General features: G+C 43.2%; 1 protein-coding gene across 2 annotated transcripts in view; it reads right to left on the bottom strand.

The window, feature by feature from the left end:
• nrg2b (neuregulin 2b) overlaps nucleotides 1-20,939 on the bottom strand; it is a 54,827-nt gene extending 33,888 nt beyond the window's left edge. For both annotated transcript variants that reach the window (XM_061686508.1, XM_061686509.1), the window contains exon 1: nucleotides 20,046-20,939. In XM_061686508.1, coding sequence (XP_061542492.1) covers nucleotides 20,046-20,457 — 412 coding nt within the window. In that variant the 5' untranslated portion in view covers nucleotides 20,458-20,939. The remainder of the gene's footprint in view (nucleotides 1-20,045) is intronic.
• Nucleotides 20,940-22,650: the final 1,711 nt, after the last annotated feature.

The following is a 22,650-nucleotide window of genomic DNA, read 5'->3' as shown; positions in this document are numbered from 1 at the left end:
ACGATATACGTTGTACTTTTCCCAAAACTATCACGATAAACGATAATATTGTTGTTTTTTTAATGCCTCTGAAATCATGAAAAATAAGGCCCGCCCTTATTATTTTTCATTATTTACTATATTTTTTGTTTTGCTTTTAAAGCATTACTGTTGTTTTTATTATTAGTGTTGTTATTATTTAAAAAAAAAATTCTTATTTCTCTATTAAATTGTTTTTTTCTTTCTCTGTGATACCCCCTGGGTCTGAAATAAAGAATAAAGAGCTGCAAGACGAGCCTGGTTTATATGGCGCCTTCTATTCCAATTATGATCAGTTTAGGACCCCAAACCGAATAAAAATGCTCCATATAAACACGTCAGTCGGAATAAACACGTATACACATCACGCACATTATGTATACACCCAATAGGAAAAGATGACGTCACATGTCAACAGTTGACCAGAGATCTCCGATCGGAATGACAAAAAAGTCTCCATATAAACCCGGCTACTGTGTGGTTGGTCCACTGAAGACGAGCCCTTCACCTGTCAATCAAAAATATGTTGACGTTCGCTATAGTCAACGACTGGCTGAATAACGTGTGCCACTGATGTTATGCTTAATAAACATTTAACCTTCCCGTGTTTGTGTTAATTGGGGACTAACACACACAACAACTCTGAGAGGCAATGACCTTTCAAATGACTTCACTGCGATGGAGCAAGCTGTTTAGCTCCTTAATTCGCTAGTTTGTTAGCTCACAGGCTAGCTCATTAGCTCGGAAGCTAACTCGCGGCCGGGCTAACGAACACAACAAACAATTAACTCTCCCTTAAGTGTCTCTGTTGTGTGAATCTACGCGTTTCACATGGAGCGAGGCTGTGGAGTGTGGAGTATTGGGCGCAGCCAACACCAGCAAGAGTGAACAGGTCAGCCGGCGTTCCATGAGCCCACTCGTGGCGTTCCATGAGCCCACTCGTGACACAGCCATCGACTCTATCAGCTCACTGTGTGATCAGCACGCTGGATCACCACAACAATGACCATTTATGGAGCCCGGAAAAATTATCGTTGTCCACTTTATTTATTGAACGATTAATCAATATAGTAAGGGTTATTGTGACAGGCCTACTTCCGTCAGACTGCCCCAGGGCAGCTGTGGCTACACAAGTAGCTTACCACCACCAGGTGTGACTGTGGAGTGAATGAATAGTGTGTGCAATTGTAAAGCATATTTGTGTATCATGAAAAGTGATAGATAAGTGGAATTAATTATTATTAATTATTATTATTATTTATTATTATTGTCATTATTATTATTATATATTTTTGAAATCTTACTACCAACTGGCCAGCACACCGCTATGGGGGTCGGAGTGAGGGGCGGGGGATGAAAACAATCATCGGAGGGACTATAGATCAAAGAGGTCCGCGTACACATTTCAGTCATCAGCGCTTACCACGATTGTTCAATGCTCCAGTCACGCACGGATTGCTCTCTTCATGCGAGACCGTCATTGCGCCTCAATTAACGGGAATGAAAGAGAGAAGGTGCTTTGATTGGCAGTGAATAAAGTTGCCTGTGTTTACGCCCACGAGACGCAAATGCCAGCTGCGCTTGTCCATGAGAATGCAACAGGGAAGCGACCCCTAGGACATGAGTAAATCAACTTTTCTCCTGACCGTTGTGCAGGTCTGAAATGAAACTACAGAAATGTTTGGTTGACCTTTTTGCTGCCAAAGGAGGTTCGACCAGTTATTATATCCACAGGTCCACATACCTTGCTGCACTGTGATTTTTACGTCTTCTGTTCTGTAAAAACACACAAAAATATTTTGTATGGTATTATTTTCAGAAAACTGTTTATTACCATTTTTATTTTGCAGAAACAGGTAATAAGGGTTCACATACTTTTTCTTTCGTTTGTATAATAAAAAAGCATGACTGGTTTTGAACTGTCAAGCAGCATAGTCACTTAAGATTAGACCAAAAGGATGAACAGATATGACAATATTTCTTACAGTTAAAGAACAATAGATTGGTTATGGACAGTATGTTGTAATTGACAATATTCTAAATGTAATGGTACATCAAGCCACAACAGAACTTGCAGATTAGATTTTAAAGGAACTACGTATTTTATTTTCGAGCATCTTGGACTGTAATGTTGCAGCTGCCTTATGCAGTCATTCAGAGGAGGCTTTTATTGCCTTTATTTGTGTGGAATTGAATAGTAGTCCCTCTCCTCGGGCACCATCATGCTTTTGTCAGCAGGCAAATGTTAGCTGAAAATCAGGAGGAAATTCTCCCTCGTGGATATAACATCCAAATTTCATGGATATAAAGTAATTTTGTATGGCTCTCACTTTTTTTTAACTCTCTTTTAACATCTTCATCGTTTGAATAATACTGAGAACCATGACTGTATTTAGAGCCTTTGAATTGTAACATCCTGTAAAAATAGAACTTGTGAGAATGGTAGTATTTTATCTAATGTATGCGACACTGATACTATGTACACTCGTCCAGTACAGTACATTGTGTTCCAGGTTATATATATATGAGTTAGTTTTTCAGTGTAAGTATCACATATATCTTTTCTCATCAATGTTTAGATCACTGATATCAATTTCACAGTGTTACTACACATGTGAGATTTCAAAATTCCATACTTTTCCAGACCCTAATTTCCAGACTTCTCGGTAAAATATTTTTATAATTTGTGACATTTGAGTAAACAAATTCTGATTCTTTACATGCCATTATGTCACAAAATGAACCGACGCGCAGCAGAGGATGGTTGCTTTAGGGATGGTCCATTAATCCTTCATACTGTAATACTACGGCATTAACTCTCTTATGTCATGGACACTTGACAATGGAAATAATTAAGGAAACTACCAATTGATAGTAGGTTTTATAGTCAAAATAGAAAGTTGTAATAAAACAATTTATTTTCCCTTGCAACGCCCGAGGGCTTGTCTATGAAGAGTGATTCCAATACCATAACTTTCAGAGGGAATGTAAACACTATTCATTACTCCAAGAAATAGATTTTCTAGTTGGACAATGTTATAGAACAACCACAGATATGACGATAAAATCCGTTTTGATCCTGACAATTACAATTTGAAACCCTAACCCTGTTTTGAAACCCTACTTTGAAATCCCAACCCCATTTTGAAACCCTTCTTTCAAACCCTAACCCTATTACACCCAGGTGAAGAGAGGGGTGGAGCTGTCAACTGATCACCACCTGGTGGTGATTTGGCTCCGATAGTGGGGGAAGATGCCAGTCCGACCTGGCAGGCCCAAACGTATTGTGAGGGTCTGGGAGTTTCACCTCCCACCTCTGGCAGAACTTTACCCACGTCTCGGGGGTGGTGGGGGACATTGAGTCCAAGTGGACCACGGTCTGCCCCTTGATGCCAAGGCGGCAAACTGGAGCTGTGTCCATAAGGTAGGCGGTGCCTGTCGTGACGGTAATCCCCGAACCAGTTGGTGGACACCAGCAGTGAGGGATGCCGTCAAGCTGAAGAAGGAGTCCTATCAGGCCTTTTTGGCCAGTATTGCATCTTTGCTTTTTGCAGATGATGTGGTTCTCTTGGCTTCATCAAGCCGTGATCTCCAACTCTCAATGGAGCGGTTCGCAGCCGACTGTGAAGCGGCTGGGATGAGAATCAGCACCTTCAAATCTGGGACCATGGTCCTCAGTCGGAAAAAAGGGTGGAGTGCCCTCTCCGGCTTGGGGATGAGATCCTGCCCAAGTGGAGGAGATCAAATATTTTGGGGTCTTGTCTGGAAAGAATGGAACGGGAGATCAACAGGCGGATCGCTGCAGCGTCTGCAGTTATGCAGACGTTGTATCCCTCCATTGTGGTGAAGAAGGAGCTAAGCCGAAAGGCGAAGCTCTCTATTTACCGGTCAATCTACGTTCCTGCCCTCACCTATGGTCAGGAGCTGTGGGTCGTGACTGAATGAACAAGATTCCGGATGCAAGCGATCGAAATGAGTTTCCTCCGAAGGGTGTCTCCCTTAGAGATAGAGTGGCAAGCTCGGTCATCCGGGAGGGGCTCAGAGTAGAGCCGCTGCTCCTCCACATTGAGAGAAGCCAGATGAGGTGGCTCGGGCATCTGTTTAGGATGCCTCCTGGACGCCTCCCTGGTGAGGTGTTCCGGGCACGTCCCGCCGGGAGGAGACCCCGGGGACGACCCAGGACACGCTGGAGAGACTACGTCTCTCGGCTTGCCTGGGAATGCCTCAGGATCCACTCGGAAGAGCTGGAAGAAGTGGCTGGGGAGAGGGAAGTCTGGGCTTCCATGCTAAAGCTATTGCCCCCGCGACCCGACCTCGGATAAGCGGAAGAAAATGGATGGATAGATGGATGGTTTCTACTGTGGACGAAACGCCTCCATGACGTGACACGCATGCACAAAAAAACAGGACGTCACATTGCGCATGTGCACAAACACGAGTCGCCGTGTTGACGGAAGTCAATACGGCCCCTCGCGTAGGTCTCGTCATGACACATTTCTGGCGATTTCAAGAATTTTGTCCCACTGGAGCCAACATTTTCTTATACTTATCAGTTCTAAAGCACCTTCTTTTCGCCACTGACTGTTTTCTTCTGCTTCCTCTGCCGTTTGTTCATGTGTCTGTTTTGTCGAACAATTGAGATGTTTGTTGCCTTTTGATGACGTGTAAGTCCGAGGCGCGCCCCGTGAGCGTCCATGCTACATTCGCGTCGAACAGTATAAGATTTATATCCACCTATGAAAGATGCCTAGAGGATATGAAAAAATCTGAATTGTACTGTTCACATTGACATGAAAAAAATCTGATAAGTTCTATTGGGCAAAAAAATTGACCTGTAGTGTGCACATAGCCTCTGTTGGTTTTCGATGACTGGATGGTGGCATAAACCTGTCGGAGTGTATTACTGAAAACATCAGTGGTGGAGTGAACATTGTAGCTTTGTTTAGTTTTTTTCTTTGCCAAGAAGTGGTTTAGCGTTCTAATAACCTATTTTGTTGTTTTCTTCACATTGATTTCATCCTTCTCATCAGCGAATTTATTTATAAATTATAACTCTTTGAGCCACGTCTGTCTCTTCATTTTTCCCTCAAATCCTCAGAAGCATCAAAGTTATCAAAGGTGTTGTTATCACCACATAAAGTAAATGATTAAATCCCTCATTGTTTTAAATTAATTAATTTATGTCCTCTGAGTACTCCACGTTTGTGTATCAAAAAATCTGACTGTGTCAGGTTGCCATGTTTGCTCGTATTATTTAACGGCTCAGTGTGCTGTGCATTCATTTGGAACAATGTAATGATTTTTTTGATAGGAACGACTTGAGACGTTTGAAGGGTGTACATTATCAATTAAATTTTCTGAGCTAATCAGAATTGAGTATTCACCAAGACCATGGAATAAAACTGTGTGCTCTGACACAAACATTGCAGCTGCGTTTCAAAGCGCCTTAACATTTTTTTTAAAAAACACGGTTCAATCTATATATTTTTTTTAGGTTAATATTTTTTGGTTTTAGAAAATAATTAATTTATATACTTTTCCAGACCTGGAAGTTTATGAAATCAAATTCCATGCAGTTCCATACTTTACATACTAAGGAACCCGAATCTCAAAGTTAGTCACAGTTGTTGTTGTTTTAGTACATAATGGAGAAAAAGAAAAATGTTTGCTGATGAAAAGTGTGGAATAGTCCAATTCCTTGGGAAAGACTGAAAACACTGGACATTTTAAGAAAATTATCGTACTTTTGAATAAGCTGTGTGTGACTCGGAGAGATAACGGCTTAAATTAAATATAAGGGGGTCTAAGGATAGCTTCTGTCAGGCAAATATATCATATTCAGAGAGCAGCTGTAAAAAAAAAAAAAAAAAAAAAGCCACAGATAAGCGTCAAGCAGTATTAAAAAAAAGATCTCAATGTAGGATCCTCAAAAGGTTAGCAATAATCCATGAAGATATATTTTGCCAGCCCCCAACCAATCTCACAAGAAGAAAGATTTTCAGTTGGCTCTAAAAGAAATACCGGTTGAACTAATTTTGTTGCAGTTTGATTCCTTGATGAATCCCGTGCTACATTAAAGGGTCTCTGGGATTCTGGATTGTTGGGGATGGCCACCATGTCCCAACAAGGCTGTGACATGCTCAAGGAAGTGGTGAAATGATACAGTATTTTGGGCTGGAAGAATGGTGAGTGAGGTTGTCAGCCCCTGTCGGGTTCCTGAAGGTGCCAGAATGAGCTCTACCAAATGCGTGGAGTTTCTGACCTTTTCCTGCATTTGTATAAAAAGAACTGTGCCTTCTGCAGTAAAATAATTTGCAAAAAATGCCACTGAAGCTTCAGTTGCAATTAGTATAAAGGGATAAATATTATGGAATGGCACCATCATCCCCTGACATCACTAGTATTTTTACAGCACACTAACCACTTAGGGCGGCACGGTGGACGACTGGTTAGAGCGTCAGCCTCACGGTTCTGAGGACGCGGGTTCAATCCCCGGCCCCGCCTGTGTGGAGTTTGCATGTTCTCCCCGTGTCTGCGTGGGTTTTCTCTGGGCACTCCGGTTTCCTCCCACATCCCAAAAACATGCATTAATTGAAGACCCTAAATTGCCCGTAGGCATGACTGTGAGTGCGAATGGTTGTTTGTTTCTATGTGCCCTGTGATTGGCTGGCAACCAGTTCAGGGTGTACCCTGCCTCCTGCCCAATGACTACTGTGATAGGCTCCAGCACGCCCGCGACCCCAGTGAGGAAATGCGGCTCAGAAAATGGTTGGATGGATGGACTAACCACTTAGTTCCAGTGCACGCCAGGAAAATTAAACTTCTCTATCTCGCAGTATGAGTTTGTTTTTTTTGCTTCTCTTCCATTGGGAATGTACAAAACCACACAGCTGACGCCAAATGTATTGTAATTTAAAAAAATATTTAAAAAAATAATAATAAAAAAATAATTTGTAGCCATCGAGGATTAATTTAGGTTGCAAAACTTCAAATAAATAAAATAAAAATAACATGCAACAGTCGGACCTTTTTTTTAATGGCAAATTTGGTCAGAGAGATCTATTACCTATTACCTATCTATTAGCAGAGGGATAGAGAAATGGCTAGTATACAGCTAAACAAAGTCAAACAGAAAAACATCATACAAATTCCCCTAAAAACAACACTAATTGAGAGAAACATTAAAAACGTGAGTAGTCGTAGGAATTAGTTAGTGTTTGTGTTAGTATTTGTTTTTGTTTTTTCAGAACCAGGCTGAATCGTTTATATCATTTGTTGTTTTCTCGCATGAATTTAGTAAACTGTGAGACAAAAGGTTCAATATTTTGTTCACAGATGAACATTTATACAGCAATAACAACTTTTTGCACATGCACAAATCCCTACAGTGATGCACACCAAAGCAATTGGGGAAAACTGCTGCACCAGATCTACAGTTCTTCAAACAAGAATAGAATAGAATAGAAATTTGTCTCTGTCACAGGAACAATGAAATCAGTTAGGCAACTCACAATTTGCAGCGTTGATTTGTTATTGTTTTTCAAATAATGTTACTCATTTATTGCCGCTAACCTCAATGCTCACATCGTTGTTCACAGTTTTGTGCAATGATTGTAGATACTTTGCTGTACAGTACATTACAATAAGACACCAACATTTGAAGTTTAAATACAGACTAGAAATATAGAATAATTATTGATTCTGACTATATCAATAGAATAAACAATAAAACCTGCCACATGTCCCAAAATCTGAATCCTAATTTCCGAAAAGAAGTAAGTAACAAGCATAACATCATGTCATTAAAAACACACTACAACAATAGATTCAGTTGCTGGACATATTATTTTTCATGTTATTTGAATGTTAGCATTGTAGCTATGACATTAATGGCTCAAAGATAGAGAGAGATATATAGAGAGAGAGAAAATAAAAGAAATAGACTAAGATTCATAGATTGATTAATATAAACTGATTAATGTTGTCCTATTTCTTTTTTTCGGTCAACTGAAGAAATATAAATGTTTTAAGAATTTGTTTGTTTAAACGTCAATGGGAACCCACCTCAAGACAACCCTTAAAAAACAACAATGACCACTTTCGACCCTAGAATATATTTACTGAGTGATGCTGACCTTTGAGCGACTATGAATATGGAGGAACTATATTTTCAGGCAGCCCACTAAGTGATTAGTAAAAAGAACATCCATCTTGTGAACCCTGTCAAAAGCCCTCCCCAGGACTTGTAAAATAATCTATTTCTGGCACACGATTGCTAAGGTGTACTGAGAAATATTAAACGGATTAGAGTGAAAAATGTTTTGCAGTGGCTCAATTTTGAAAAGCCGCGAGTGACGTTGACGTTTAGCACATTAACCAAGGCCAGGTTCAAGCTGCAGCTGCATCCGACACACAGATGCTGCTCAATGTGTAAGAAGAACATTTCTGATGCATATACTGCTGTATGACGACATTTAATATTCCCAGGTATGCATTTTGGTGTCTGTATCCATTTTTGTGTCGGTGCTGGTGTGTGTGTGTGTGTGTGTGTGTGTGTGTGTGTGTGCATGTGTGTGTGTGTGTGTGTGTGTGTGTGCATTCAAACACTCTTAAGTTGCTGAGCCAAGCCTTCTGTATCACTGAGTGATGGGAGGATTCCTCAGCGAGCACACCGGGGGATTGTGGGGATGCGGAAATGGACAGCAGAGTGTGGCCAATAGTCTGTGAGTGGCCTTCCACGTTAGCCAATCACACGTGACCAGCGGTCCCATCAGCCATCCATCAAGAGGTCCTTTTTTCAAGGTCAGCTGATGCTTGTAACCCCTTCCCTCCACCCTCACCCCCTTTCTCCACCAAGCAAAGGGGATATCAACAAAAGTGCTAAAAACTACTAGCAGGGGTTTATATGGAAGCCAAATCTGTTTGTGGACATATACAGTCAGTCGACTTAATTCAAGTTTGGCATCATGGGAAGGCTTGGCCAAGTCTATAAACATGGATGAATGTGTGTGCGTGAGTGAGTGTATGTGCATGTGTTTGTCAGCTGACAGCAGTTTGACATATATAGTCAAATATAATACTTGTTTACGCACATGTGTACGTGTGAACGCACGTGTGTGTGTGTGTATTTGTGTGTGTGTGTTTGGCTTCAATGTGTGTTACCATCATTGAGAAACACTAGAAACATATTATGCTGGTCACCTGTTTATCGATAGTCATGTCATCTCACTCATTGAGGAGTCTGATTAGTTATGTTTCGAGCTGCACATCCTAAGTATGTGAACATGCCCGCATCTCTGCTCGTGTATAAAAGGAGTAAAGCCTCTTCTATCTCATTCTCCGATCAGTGTGATTTCTGCAGCGCACAGCTGTCACCATGGAAACCAGGGAGGGAGCCAGAGATAGAGGATGTAAGGCAGAAAGAAAAGCCAAAATGAGATTGAGAATGAGCGAGAAAGAGAGAGGTGGGCATCAATTTTTGCGTGTGTGTGTGTGTGTGTGTGTGTAAGAGTGTGTGCGTGTGTGTGTATGTGTTGTGTGCATGTGTGTCCGTTGTTGGATAACAGCCACAGGCCTGCATGCAGTATTGCCCGGCTAACCTCTGTACAGCAGCACCACAAGCATAAGAATAGCCCTGTCTCCATCTGTGAGACGAGTATGTTGTTTGGTGATAGTATTTTGAATCACATCCACAGTTCATCAAAACATTGAGTCCATTTGTGCGAAATTGGGTAAATGCTCACAGTTGCAAGACTGATTGTCAATAAATACTTCAATTTCTTTACATGACCTACAATAACAATTATGCACGCTACACATTTTGTAGCAATTTCCCTTTTCAAAACTCTCAAATGTAGCATTGTTTTGTCTGATATTCAAAGGGTGATTTTTTATATTTGTCATTTACTTTTTATATTTCCTTGTCACTGAAAAATGCAATTTTCCTCTCATGATTATGAAGCATTCTGACTGAAATTCTGACACAACTTGAAGTGGATAAGATTAGATAGATAGATAGATAGATAGATAGATAGATAGATAGATAGATAGATAGATAGATAGATAGATAGATAGATAGATAGATAGATAGATAGATAGATAGATAGATAGATAGATAGATAGATAGATAGATAGATAGATCTCCGTACGGTCTTTCTCGCATCTTACCTCCCTCCTTCTTGTCAGGCACACATACTTTTAATTCTGCCTCTCCTCACTCACCTTTACCCCCTTCACAATCATCACTTTTTCACCCCCTTCTCACTTATGTCTTATTTCCTGCTTCCATCCACCATGCTGTCTTCGCTGCCCACCACCACACCCCTCTGCAACGCTTATCTCCCTCTCACCCAGCAATTTCTCACCTCTCAACAACCCCCCGACCTGTACACCAGCACACACACCCACACGCACACACACACACACACACACACACACACACACACACACACACACACAGAAGAAGGGCAGAGGTAGTGAAGCTGGTAGTTGCTGGCAGTAGTGAAGCTGTTTGTGTCTACTGAAACATGCATGTGATGGAACGCTGTCATGCATGCGCAATAAAGGTCAGGAGTGCCCTAGAGTTACTGTGCAGGCCCGATGCGGACAAAGGACCCCGCCCCCAACCAGACAACAGGGAAGGGCGATTCAGGAGGCTCATCCGGGGCGACCTGGCCACCAGACGACCACCCACACCGAGGGACCCAAGGCGGTCCGCTAGCCACACCGAAGCGCCCCAACTCAGCCACCTGGAGAAAAATGCAGCAAGCCACCACCTCCTCCCGCCGACCAACACCACAGCCAACCCCATATACCTCTGGGGGAACAACCAGACAGCCTGTCCCCCCTGCCCAGATCACACCACTCCACAGAACATGTATTGGTATGTACCTGGATGGATTGGTATGTACCTGGATGGATAAATAAATGTTAATTGAGTAAAGGTTTCCTGTAAACCAAACATATTGTGCCGGTAGATACATGCGAAGCCTTGAGTCTACTTCCCAAAATAAGATTTATCTCATACAGGAGATATGCCAAAAATAGCAACTTTCTACATTTAAAGGTCTGTTTATTAAATTTTAAATGTAGTGTGCACTTTCACTATGGGGGAAAAGAATCATCTTAAATGAGGCGCTAGGAGCAAGTCCATCTCGCCTGAAAAGATGCACTTTGCTGATATAGTGAGGCACCTGCCGCATCAGTGTGTGGGTGGTGTGTGCAGAGCACCGGCATTAGTGTGCATGTGTAGTGTGTGTGTGCACACGCACGTGTGTGCATGTGCTCATGGTTTCACAACGACTTCCCTCATTCACAAACTAAGCCATGTGGCACTGAGTTGGCCCCTTTAAGAGGCACAAGCTTTCTACCGAGCCAGTCTTGGAAAAAGAGTACTGATACTATATATTATTCACCACCAAGGACACACACACTCATGAAGATACACACACACTCTTACACGCAACATAACCAAGGACAAGAACAAAAGTTAGGCAGTCATCAGCGAGATGGGCAAGAGGGAAGTGTGCTAATATGAAGTGATTGGCATAATGTCACAGGGAATGTAGCCATAGATGCACTTTATATATTGTGGTTAGGTTGTTTTACAGAAACACACATACGAAACAATCTTCGGCATTCTGTTATTCAGTGTGCATAATTTATAGCAGGCCCAGAAATCCTCACTAATGACAAGACACTAGGGCATGTGCATCACAGCAGCAACAGCTGACTGGCATGACTGTTTGTGTGTGTGTGTGTGTGTGTGTGTGTGTGTGTGTGTGTGTGTGTGTGTGTGTGTGTGGTGGGAGGGACAGGGGGTATTATGCTCTGCTGGAGCAAGGACGGTATGAGAGACAGAGGGGAGAGAGAAAGAAGATAAAGAAACACAAGCGTGTCTTGAAATAGACACACAACGCAACAATGAGGCAGATGTGACAGACCTATCAGAAGTCATACCCACACACCAACACGCACACACACTTACAATCAAGTCAACCTCCTCAGGGATATTCATTCTCATTGATGTTCAATGTGTCCATCAGAATATGTTTACATACACGTTTACAATGTATTTAAGAAGTTATTATTGTAATTTCTTAATTATTAATGCATCTAAAACTATTTTCTTCTGTAAAATTGTTATAACTACTCCTCTCTTCTCTCTCCTGAGGGAGACAAGATTCCCAAAAATGCATCTGTGTAAAGAGAAAATGCTAATGAAAGCCCGTCAAGGGTGTGGCCGTGGTTGTCTTGGCATGCTGCAACAGAATCTGCTAATTCTGAGATTAATGTCGAAGTGATTCTGCCCTCCAGTTGATAGGCACACTGATGCAAGATTGAGCTAAGAGAGCGCTGCCTGTTAGGATTAAGACCTGCTCTGAATATGTGCACACAATGGAACCTTGACTGACATCTAGTAAGTTTGCGTCTTTTACAGTATGAGTACATATTTTACCTTCACCGAAGAGATTGTTTGCAAGTTTAAACCTAACTTCCTCGACTCTTCTTTCTTCTTCTTTTCCTTTCGGCTTGTCCCGTTACGGGTCACCACAGCGTGTCAGCCTTTTCCATGTGAGCCTATCTCCTGCATCCTCCTCTTGAACACCAACTGCCCTCATGTCTTCCCTCACGACATCCATCAACCTTATCTTTGATCTTCCTCTAGATTTCTTGCCTGGCAGCTCCATCCTCATCATCCTTCCACCAACATACTCACTATCTCTCCTCTGGATATGTCCAAACCATCGAAGTCTGCTCTCTCTAACTTTGTCTTCAAAACATCGAACCTTGGCTGTCCTTCTGATGAGCTCATTTCTAATTTCATTCAACCTAGTCAATCCAGCACACTACTCGCACCAGTCAACACATTTCCATCTCTATCCTTAATCACCCTAACCTGCTGCACATCCTTCCCATCTCTATCCCTGTCTGGCCAACCTGTATAGATCTTTTTCTCCTTTTTTAGTGTCCAACCTGGCATACATGTCATCATATACCTCTTGTTTGTCCTTTGCCACCTCTACCTTCATCCTACGTCGCATCTCCATGTATTCCTTTCTCCTCTCCTCAGTCCTCTCAGTGTCTCACTTCTTTTTAGCTAACCTATTTTCTTGTATGATTTCCTGTACTTTGAGGCTCCACCACCAAGTCTCCTCCTTTTTCCTGCCAGAAGATACACCAAGTAATCTCCTGCCTGTCTCTCTGATCACCTTGGCTGTAGTGGTCCAGTCTTCTGGAAGCTACTCCTCTCCACCGAGAGCCTGTCTCAGCTCTTCCAAAAAGGCCGCACAACACTCTTCCTTTCTCATCTTCCACCATATGGTTCTCTGCTCTGCCTTTGTTTTTTTAATCTTCCTCCCCACCACCAGAGTCATCTTACACACCACCATCCTATGTTGTCTAGCCACACTCTCCCCTACCACTACCTTACAGTTGGTAACCTCCTTCAGATTACATCATCTGCACAAGATGTAATCCACCTGCGTGCTTCTACCTCCGTTCTTGTAAGTCACCCTATGTTCCTGCTTCTTCTAGAAGAAAGTGTTCACTACAGCCATTTGCATCATTTTTACAAAGTCTACCACCATCTGTCCCTTGAGGTTCCTTACATGAATGCCGAAATTACCCATCACTTCTTCATCACCCCTGTTCACTTCACCAACATGTCCATTAAAATCTGCACCAATCACGACTCTCTCACTCTGTCTGGGATGCACAGAACTACTTCGTCCAGCTCCTTACAGCATTTCTCTTTCACCTCAAGGTCACATCCTACCTGTGGGGCATAGCCACTAATCATATTATACAAAACACCCTCAATTTCAAGTTTCAGCCTCATCACTCGATCTGACACTCCTTTCGTCTCCAAGACATTCTTAGCTAACTCTTCCTTTAAAATCATCCCTACTCCGTTTATCTTCCCATCTGCACCATAGCAAATTAATTTGAACCCTGCCCGTAAACTTCTAGCCTTACTGCCTTTCCACCTGGTCTCCTGGAAACACAATATATCAATCTTTCTCCTAACCATCATGTCAACCAACTCCCGACCTTTTCCTGTCATAGTCCCAACATCCATAGTCCCCACATTCAGTTTTAAGATCTGTGCTTTCCTCTTCTCTTTCTGCCAAATAACCCACTTTGCACCTCTCCTTTGTCTTCCAACCCACAGTAGCTGAATTTCCACCGGGGCCCTGCAGGTTAACGCCGCTGGTGGCGGATGTTGTTAACCCGGGCCACGACCGATCTGGTATGGAATTCTTTGGATGAATGCTCATATTTGTTTGGCAGAGTTTTAAGCCGGATGCCCTTCCTGACACAAACAACCCTCTGCATTTATCCGGGCTTGGGACCGGCCTACAGTTTGCACTGGCTTGTGCCCCCCATAGGGCTGCATTAAACCAAACTTCCTAGACTGAGTGCACAAAATCACTTGTGGGGCATATTAAGCAATTAAATCTTGGTGAAGATCCAGGTAAAGGTGTGTTGGTAGCAGGTGAAAATTAACTACTGAACCACATTAGATTTTTGTTTTCCTTCTAAATGGAAGACGGAAAGTTAGTTTCACCCTAATTGTAATCATTTGGGATCTTCAGTATTTTTCAGAAACAAGGGTGTGATGAAGTGAAACTTTTTGGGTTGAACATAAAAACTTCCAGCACACTGACTGAACTTCGTTTTGTTGAGATTTTAAAATGTATTTTCCCATATGAAATATTGCTCATTTTAATCTGTTTCAGGGTCAAATTGTCACCATCATCATACCTTTATAAATGGCACAAGGCCATATTTTATCCACCCATACATTTTCTATAGCACTATCACAGCTGACGTTGGGCAAGAGGTGGGGCACACCCTGCAGTGGTGGCCAGCCAGTCACAAAGCTATTATTTTATAATAACATAAGCTAATTGTCATGCAAGTGTAAAAATATGTTCATGTCTTATTTTAAGAACGTATAACCTGTTTAAAAATGTATGTCTTAATTATAATAATTGTGTAATATAAAGCTAAATCGTGGCACAAACCCGCCTCATGCATCTCCCTTGCTAAAATTCTTAAATGTCACACGAGTGTAAAAGCATTCACTATAAAAAGGAAAAGCAATTTTAAAGTACTTGATCATGACTTGATAATGAGTGATGACGCTTCGAGTCTTACTGCTTATTTAGGATACCATTGGGTTTACAGTATACATTGAGTGCAGTATTCATCTGTTCTCATGTTATTCTTAAATTCTCTTGTTGTAGGTGTCTGTTTTTTAGGATGAATGGAATAAAAACAAATGTCAAAAGACACAGAAAAAGCTAAATGTGCCTAAAATGAGTCCTTTATATACTCGCTGGAATTGAGGTGACATATGCTGATGTCCAGAAGTTGACTCTGTGAGACTTTAAAAGAAGCACACTCCGAAAAATCAGGGTAAATTCTGAATTGTTAAATTTAGAGACATTTGACTTTGGAGGGAGCACCTAAACATTCAACAATCACGATTTTGGTCAAGCATTAACAAGAAGTCGCATCTGCCATGTTGCAGGGATTATGGCAACATGTTTTTGCATGAGAGTAATGCTATTTGTTCTCCCTCTTGATAAAATGTTGCCTATTATCAGTTATATAACATTAATCATATGTTTGTCATGTCGTTCCTCATCCTTCTGTTATTCCACTCCTCAATATTCCTGACTAACAGCTACAGCAGGGAAGAGAGTCAGGACAAGTGGGGAGAGAGGTTGAGAGTGGAAGTACGCAACACTTGATACAGAATCAGTGATACGAGCATTTGAAACTCAGTTACGCTATTTTAGGAAGAATCTGTCAATCTGCCTCAAAAGGGATGCCAACAAAAATGATCACAGAAGACCTCTATTGGGCCTCTGCATGGAAAACGGGATGATGGAGCATTTTGCACACTAACTGTACGAACAAAAGTATTGATACACACCTCTTGAGCAAATTCATTCATCAATCTGGATGGATGAGACCTGTGAGTGAATATATTGACTCTTGCCGAGATATATTGGAAAATCCTATGTTTCTCTGAATTCCAAGTTAAGAACGGTTTCTGTTCCAGCATGAATGTCCCCCAGTGTACAAAGCAATGCTGTGGAAAAATTTGGCAGCCCTGACCTCAACCACATGAAACACCTTTGGGGTGAACTAAAACAGAGATTGTGTGACAGACAGACAGACAGATAGATAGATAGATAGATAGATAGATAGATAGATAGATAGATAGATAGATAGATAGATAGATAGATAGATAGATAGATAGATAGATAGATAGATAGATAGATAGATAGATAGATAGATAGATGGATGGATGGATGGATGGATGGATGGATGGACGGACGGACGGACGGACGGACGGACGGACGGACTGACAGACAGACAGACAGACAGACATACAGATAGATAGATAGATAGATAGATAGATAGATAGATAGATAGATAGATAGATAGATAGATAGATAGATAGATAGATAGATAGATAGATAGATAGATAGATAGATACTACATGTGGAATCTCACATTCCTGCAGCAACACACTATAGTTTTGAACAATTTGGACAGTAAGTGCATATTATGTCTACAGTCATTGTCAAGTCAAAATGAAGTTCAACAGATTTTCTCAAAGGACTACAAAAATGGCGGATGAACTACAATAAACCGGAAGGAGAACTCACCACACAGCTGCTGCAGGAACTTTCAAAGGACGACACATGTCGTAGGTGCAACTAATTAATCAAGCATCAGACAGTGATGGGCAGAAAGACTCTTTACTCATTTCTGAATACTAAAACCCATGCAAAACGAATCCATCTTCAAACGCCGGAGAAGCAGCCGGTAAGAGACTATAATCAGAGACTCTCGCACTTAAATTGGTGTTTGTGTGAGCGCTACCGTAGAGCTGGTTCGCTAGTTACGTGTTGGTTAGTTCCCATGTGTGCTAATTGTTTAATGTTTAATTTATTGAAATGTGGTGAAATTGATGTATAAAATATGTGGGGTTTTAATTTGGTCTTGTCTTTTGAGAAATCATGGAATGAATACTGTTGAATCTCAGGGTAAATTAAGACCTAGAGGCTATAGGCTAACGGCTAATGACTTGTTGAGATGTCCTAACACTGACCACCAATAAAAGGAAGAAAAGGAACGCCGCCTGGTTATTTGGAGTGAATTCCAGTGAAATCTCTGAGTAGACGATTCTATCCCTTTCAAGCGGGGATGTTGCATGGTAAAATGTGGGTAGCTTGACAGTCATATAAAGGTAAGCTTTGGTATTCAATGGAGTGAGAAGGGGTTGATAAGAACCAATACATAAACAGTGAAAAGAGCACCTTGTCACTCTCACCATTCCATTAGATACGCAACAATTTGTTTACGCTGCAAAAAAAAAAAAAAAAAAAAGGATTTGCTGTCTCGTGATTTTTGTCACCGCCTGTGGTTTGCACCTCAGAGCTTTCTGCGGATGATGTAAATGTCAACATAATAGACATTTGCCAAAGCCTTCATGATGCTGTCTATGTCACAAGAAATTTTTACAAGTACTCTGGAAAGATTTGCAGCATCCGATTATTACAACTTGTAGGCAAAGGATTTGCTTCGCTCATAATTTATATTTGATTTTATTCCAGAGGCGTAAAATTCAGTGGGAAGCGGAGATGACCGGGTGTGGGTTTCGTTTGCTTGACTGCAATGTACACTTTTCCCTAAGTCTCATGAACATAGAATAAATGTTTCTTGATATTGAAAACAGTCAAGCAGAAATCGATTCCTTACGCCAAAGGCACAATTGTTGTGGCAAAAAGATGGATTCAAACCAGTGGGTGTTGTAGTGTGTGTTCCAGGCACATGGCTGTGATTGGCTGGCCGGTTTTAGGCCCAGGCATGGATTGGTTAGGCTCAGGGTGTGTGTCTGCAGAGCACTGTTGAGCTGCTTTTAATGAAACCCAGCCAGACGTGGATTTTTCTGGAAGCAGAGATGGTATTGAGAAACATTGTGTACTATCCCTACGAACAAATCCATCCATCCATCCGTCTTCCGTTCCGCTTATCCTCACTAGGGTTGCGGGCGTGCTGGAGCCCATCCCAGCTATCTCGGGGCGAGAGCCAGATACACCCTAAACTCGCCAGCCAATCGCAGGGCACATATAAACAAACAACCATTTGCACTCACATTCACACCTACGGGCAATTTAGAGTCTTCAATTAACCTACCCTGCATGTTTTTGGGGATGTGGGAGGAAACCGGAGTGCCCGGAGAAAACCCACCCAGGCACGGGAAGAACATCCAAACTCCACACAGGCGGGGCCAGGATTTGAACCCCGGTCCGCAGAACTGTGAGGCAGATGTGCTAACCAGTCAGTCATTAGTGTTTCCCCTTACATGTGTGTGTCTGCCTATCCCTTCCTGAAAATACGTTCAACACTGAAGCCTGATTACAACAGCCGTGTCATAAATAAATGACTTGATCATTTTTTCATGACACAGGGCTAAAAATAGAACATCATTTTGTTAGCTTGGGCTGTTAGATGAGCTCTTTGTACAGACGTTTGACTTCCTTCCTGTTCCTACTTCCTCTCAGGATTTAATTCAATTCTTTTTGATTCATACAGTGTGTATGCAACACAAGAAGTCATCGCAAGGCACTTTCAGTTTAGAGCAGGTCTTCACAATGCAGTTTTGTGTGCATAGACATTATGCCGATTTGTTAATGATGATATTATCAAGGAAGTGTTGATTAAAAACTAAAGACATTATATGACAGATGTAGTGCTACTTTGTAGAAAACGAGAACACGGATGTACAAGAGAACAGATATCTGAAAGACAAATATACTGCACAGTTTAAATCATGGAGTGATTTGAGCTGAGGAGAAGAAAAGAAAGACCCGGATGACTGAGAATGTACACAGACTTAAAGGAAAGATGTTATACACTGATTATAAGTACCGTTACTGGTTAAAATGCTACTTAAAGGTGATTGCACAGAGTATATGTAGACTATAGATTATTTTGGGATACCAAGTACCATTACATCCCTGCTTTGCAGCGATAAAAGTTTCACTCTCATAGGGAGGCTGTGTACAAGATGTTGGAGTCTGTTGATCATTTTTTGTTCATCGACTACAATACGTTGGCCTCGAGCTATCAGTGCTCTTAGGTTCTTCAACACCGAACTCATCCAAGCGTGTGTTTATGGGCATTGGCTTTGTGCACTCAGGCACAATGATGCCAGAACAGAAAAGGCCATTCACTAAACAACGTTTCCCACAAAGTTACAATCTTATAATTGTTCAACATGTCTCGTTATGATTAAGCTGCAAAGGGGTCTAACAATAGCATTTTTATTTTATTTATTTTTTTACCCACAGCACACAAGCGCGTCGTCTCGGTGTGATTCAAAATGATAGAAGCTAAAAGTGCAACAGATGTGTCTGCATGGTGCACTTTATGACCGCAAACGCTATTTCAGATACCCGGGGAACGCGATGGCCTATCTGAACCCGCCACTCACAGGTCACTGCAGTCACAACTGTGAGACATGTCATGATTTGACATCTGATATTCTTGCCCCTGGTAACAATCCTCCGCAACAGACACAAAGGTCACCTCAACACAAGCTTGCAGTCCACACGCACGCACACACACACACTCAGGAGCTCCACTCTAATCTGTGATGTTGCAGATCTTGCTGGCTATGCTCAAAGAGTCAGAATGCACTGATCACCAGTCAGCAGGAGTCTGCAGTGGAGGATGGGAGGGAGGGAGGTAGGTGGGTGGGTATAAGGGGGGGGGGGGGGTAGTTTCTACTAGCACACACACATCTATCTGACACACACACACGCACACTTTTTCTACCATGCTTCTCATTTGATTATAGGTGACCCGGTTATGGCGGTTCTAAGTGTCAATCGGCTCGCGCACGCGCACGCGCAGACACTGTATGGAGTACAGTGACCCCCCGTCACCCTTCCATCAGTTCTAGTGGCCCTCACATTGCATGTGCACTTGGAACTTACCGCAGTCCTCGCACAACACTCTCTCCACGTCCTTCTTGAGCTCCGGCTCGCTGGCGTCCACGGGGGCGTACGACGCCTTGAACACGTAGGGCTCCCCGGTCGGGTCCATGAAAAAGATATACCTGTGGTCCTTCTCCACCGTGGCGCATGGGGCCTCGGAACTAAAGTGCCCGACGGTGACGACCTGCTCCCTCTCGAGGCCGCCGCTGTTGACGGGCCACACGTCCAGCACTTTGACATTCACACTGTAGGGCTCCCGGGAGGAGACGTTCTCCGGGGAGGAGCGCACCTCGCCCTCAATGACCACAGCTGATCGGTAGGCCTGGTCCTGGAGGGAGTTGAGACTCGGGGCGTAACAGGCGAACGAGACCCCGATGACCAGCATGGAGAAATGCACTGGATCAAGCCTCATACCGTCAGCCTGTGCTGTGGTGCAGTGCTGCTGGGCGGCGGAGGGAGCTGCAAGAGAGAGACGGCGGCGAACGAGCTCCGGCGCGGGAGGCAGGGCAGAGGCTGAGCGGCAGACCTTGTGGAAGCGTCCATGCCATCTGTGTGTACCGCCGCTGTCCCCATACGGCTGCTGGCCTCGGATGGTGGGCACGCACTCAATACACGCGCTCTCATACACGCACGCACGCGCGCACACGCACGCACGCACACACACTCACAAACACACACACACACACGCGCGCGCGAGCGCGCGCGCTCTCGCACACCAGCCTAGGAACCGGAAAAGGCCTGCTTCTTCTGCATGCTTCAAAAATGTAACTGCTGCATTCTCCGTTACCAGCCACCCTCCGCCTCTTCTCCGCTTTCCTGAAAGGCAAAGCAAGACTCGTAAATTAGTCCTCCCTTGAATCCACGACTGAAACCGGTCTCTCTCTCTCTCGCTCCCCCCCCCCCCCCTCTCTCTCTCTCTCTCTCTCTCTCTCTCTCCAGCTAATAGGCTAGCATCGCATGGGTGGGCGCATTGCCTCTCCGGGTGGGAAGAAGGGAAAAAAAGCTTGTGCGCGTACAGAGGAAATCACAATGAATGATAAACACTCCACGCGAGTTCAGGTTTGTGATCCACGTCTGGCCTTTAAAAAAAAAAAAAAGAAAAAAAAAAAAGAAAAGAATCTCTGCCCGGTAAATCCGTTCTTCAGTCGAGAGGAAGCCGGGGAAGACCAGACAGAATGAGATCGCGGTTATCCGGCGAGGCGGTGCAACAGTAGCGCGCACCCTCCAGCCGCGTCCCCTGCGCCCCTCATCACACGCGTGCGCATCACGTAAGCAAGCATCACCTGCCCGGTCACTGGCGCCGAATCGCCGCTTCCTGCGCAAACATTTTAAATTCCCGGACAAACCGCTGCAAAGCGACGCTGGTGCGTGTGTGGCCTTGAACCACCGTGGTCGTTCGTCCCCTCGTTGAGTCTGCAGGTTGCGGTAGGAATCACGCAGTGCACAGAGACAATAGCGTGTTGCCAAGCCTCTCAATAGGTGACCAGTGTGGCTCTCGAGTGCTCCCTGCTACACACTGCGGTTGCGATGAGTAACGCTGCGAAATGCTTTCAACGGGGCTTCAGCATGTGATGCACAGAGCGACACTGCAGCACAATGTGTTGTTTTATAAGTAACAGTTTGCAAAGCTCAAGTAAAAAGGACTAACATTCATTCAAAGCACAAAAGCGTTTTAATCCCATATACGTTCAGGATCAACATGGTGACTACTAGGATCCTGTATTTGTGAGTCCATCTTCATGTGGAGCCATCAATCATGACATAGCCTTTTAACACTGTCGAGAGCCGAGCGCCCTTCGCTAGAGGTCAGAAGGCCTCTCATTGTCCACCCCGGGATTGATGTCATACAGAGGACATGATAAGGAAATTGCAGGAAAGGTCATATCGTTTGTGTTCACGAACATAACAGCCTCCTCCGTCTGATTCACTGTCACGGAGCTGACGTCAGAGCATGGTGCCTGTGACCTGTCCATGGTCTGAAAGGACTTGACAGGTTTCATACCCTGCACCAACACACATGCAAGGCCTGAGGAACATCATTGCGATGAAGGTTTGTGTGCCCTCCTTAAGATCCAATTAATAAAGCTCTTTCGGCGACCATTCCCGTTAAAATGCAGCCAAATCACGATTAATTAAATGAGAGCCACATTACTGGGATTGCTGTTCCGATTCCAGAAATCAGTTCAGTGACCCACACTCTCCTCTGCTCCTGTCTACTCATTCACTAATCATTCTTTTTCATCCATGTTTTCCATGCTGCATTCAGTGCAAACCTCCCTCTTGCATCTTGATACTATTAAGCTTTGTCGGTGGCAGTGTAGATGTGGTCTGTTTTGGAATATTCTGCCAGTTGATTTAGGGTAAAAGGTGAACTAATTGACAGTCAGTCAAATGGTGCAAATGGGCAATGAATGGGGATTAATTCCCCACTAGCTGCACAGAGGTCTTATTTGAACTGCTACTACCAATGACCCCGATGATAATTAGTGTGACATTTTGTTTACATTGTCTGTACTCGTGAGCTAACAGGAATTATATACGGTTGTTTGGCTGCCAACCACAGCACGGTGAACGAGTGGTTAGCACATCTCCCTCACAGTGCTGA

Source organism: Phycodurus eques, chromosome 9, assembly GCF_024500275.1.
Source record: "Phycodurus eques isolate BA_2022a chromosome 9, UOR_Pequ_1.1, whole genome shotgun sequence".
Lineage (NCBI taxonomy): Eukaryota > Metazoa > Chordata > Actinopteri > Syngnathiformes > Syngnathidae > Phycodurus > Phycodurus eques.
Note: the sequence above shows the minus strand (reverse complement) of the source record. Positions and strands in the feature narration are given on the sequence as shown.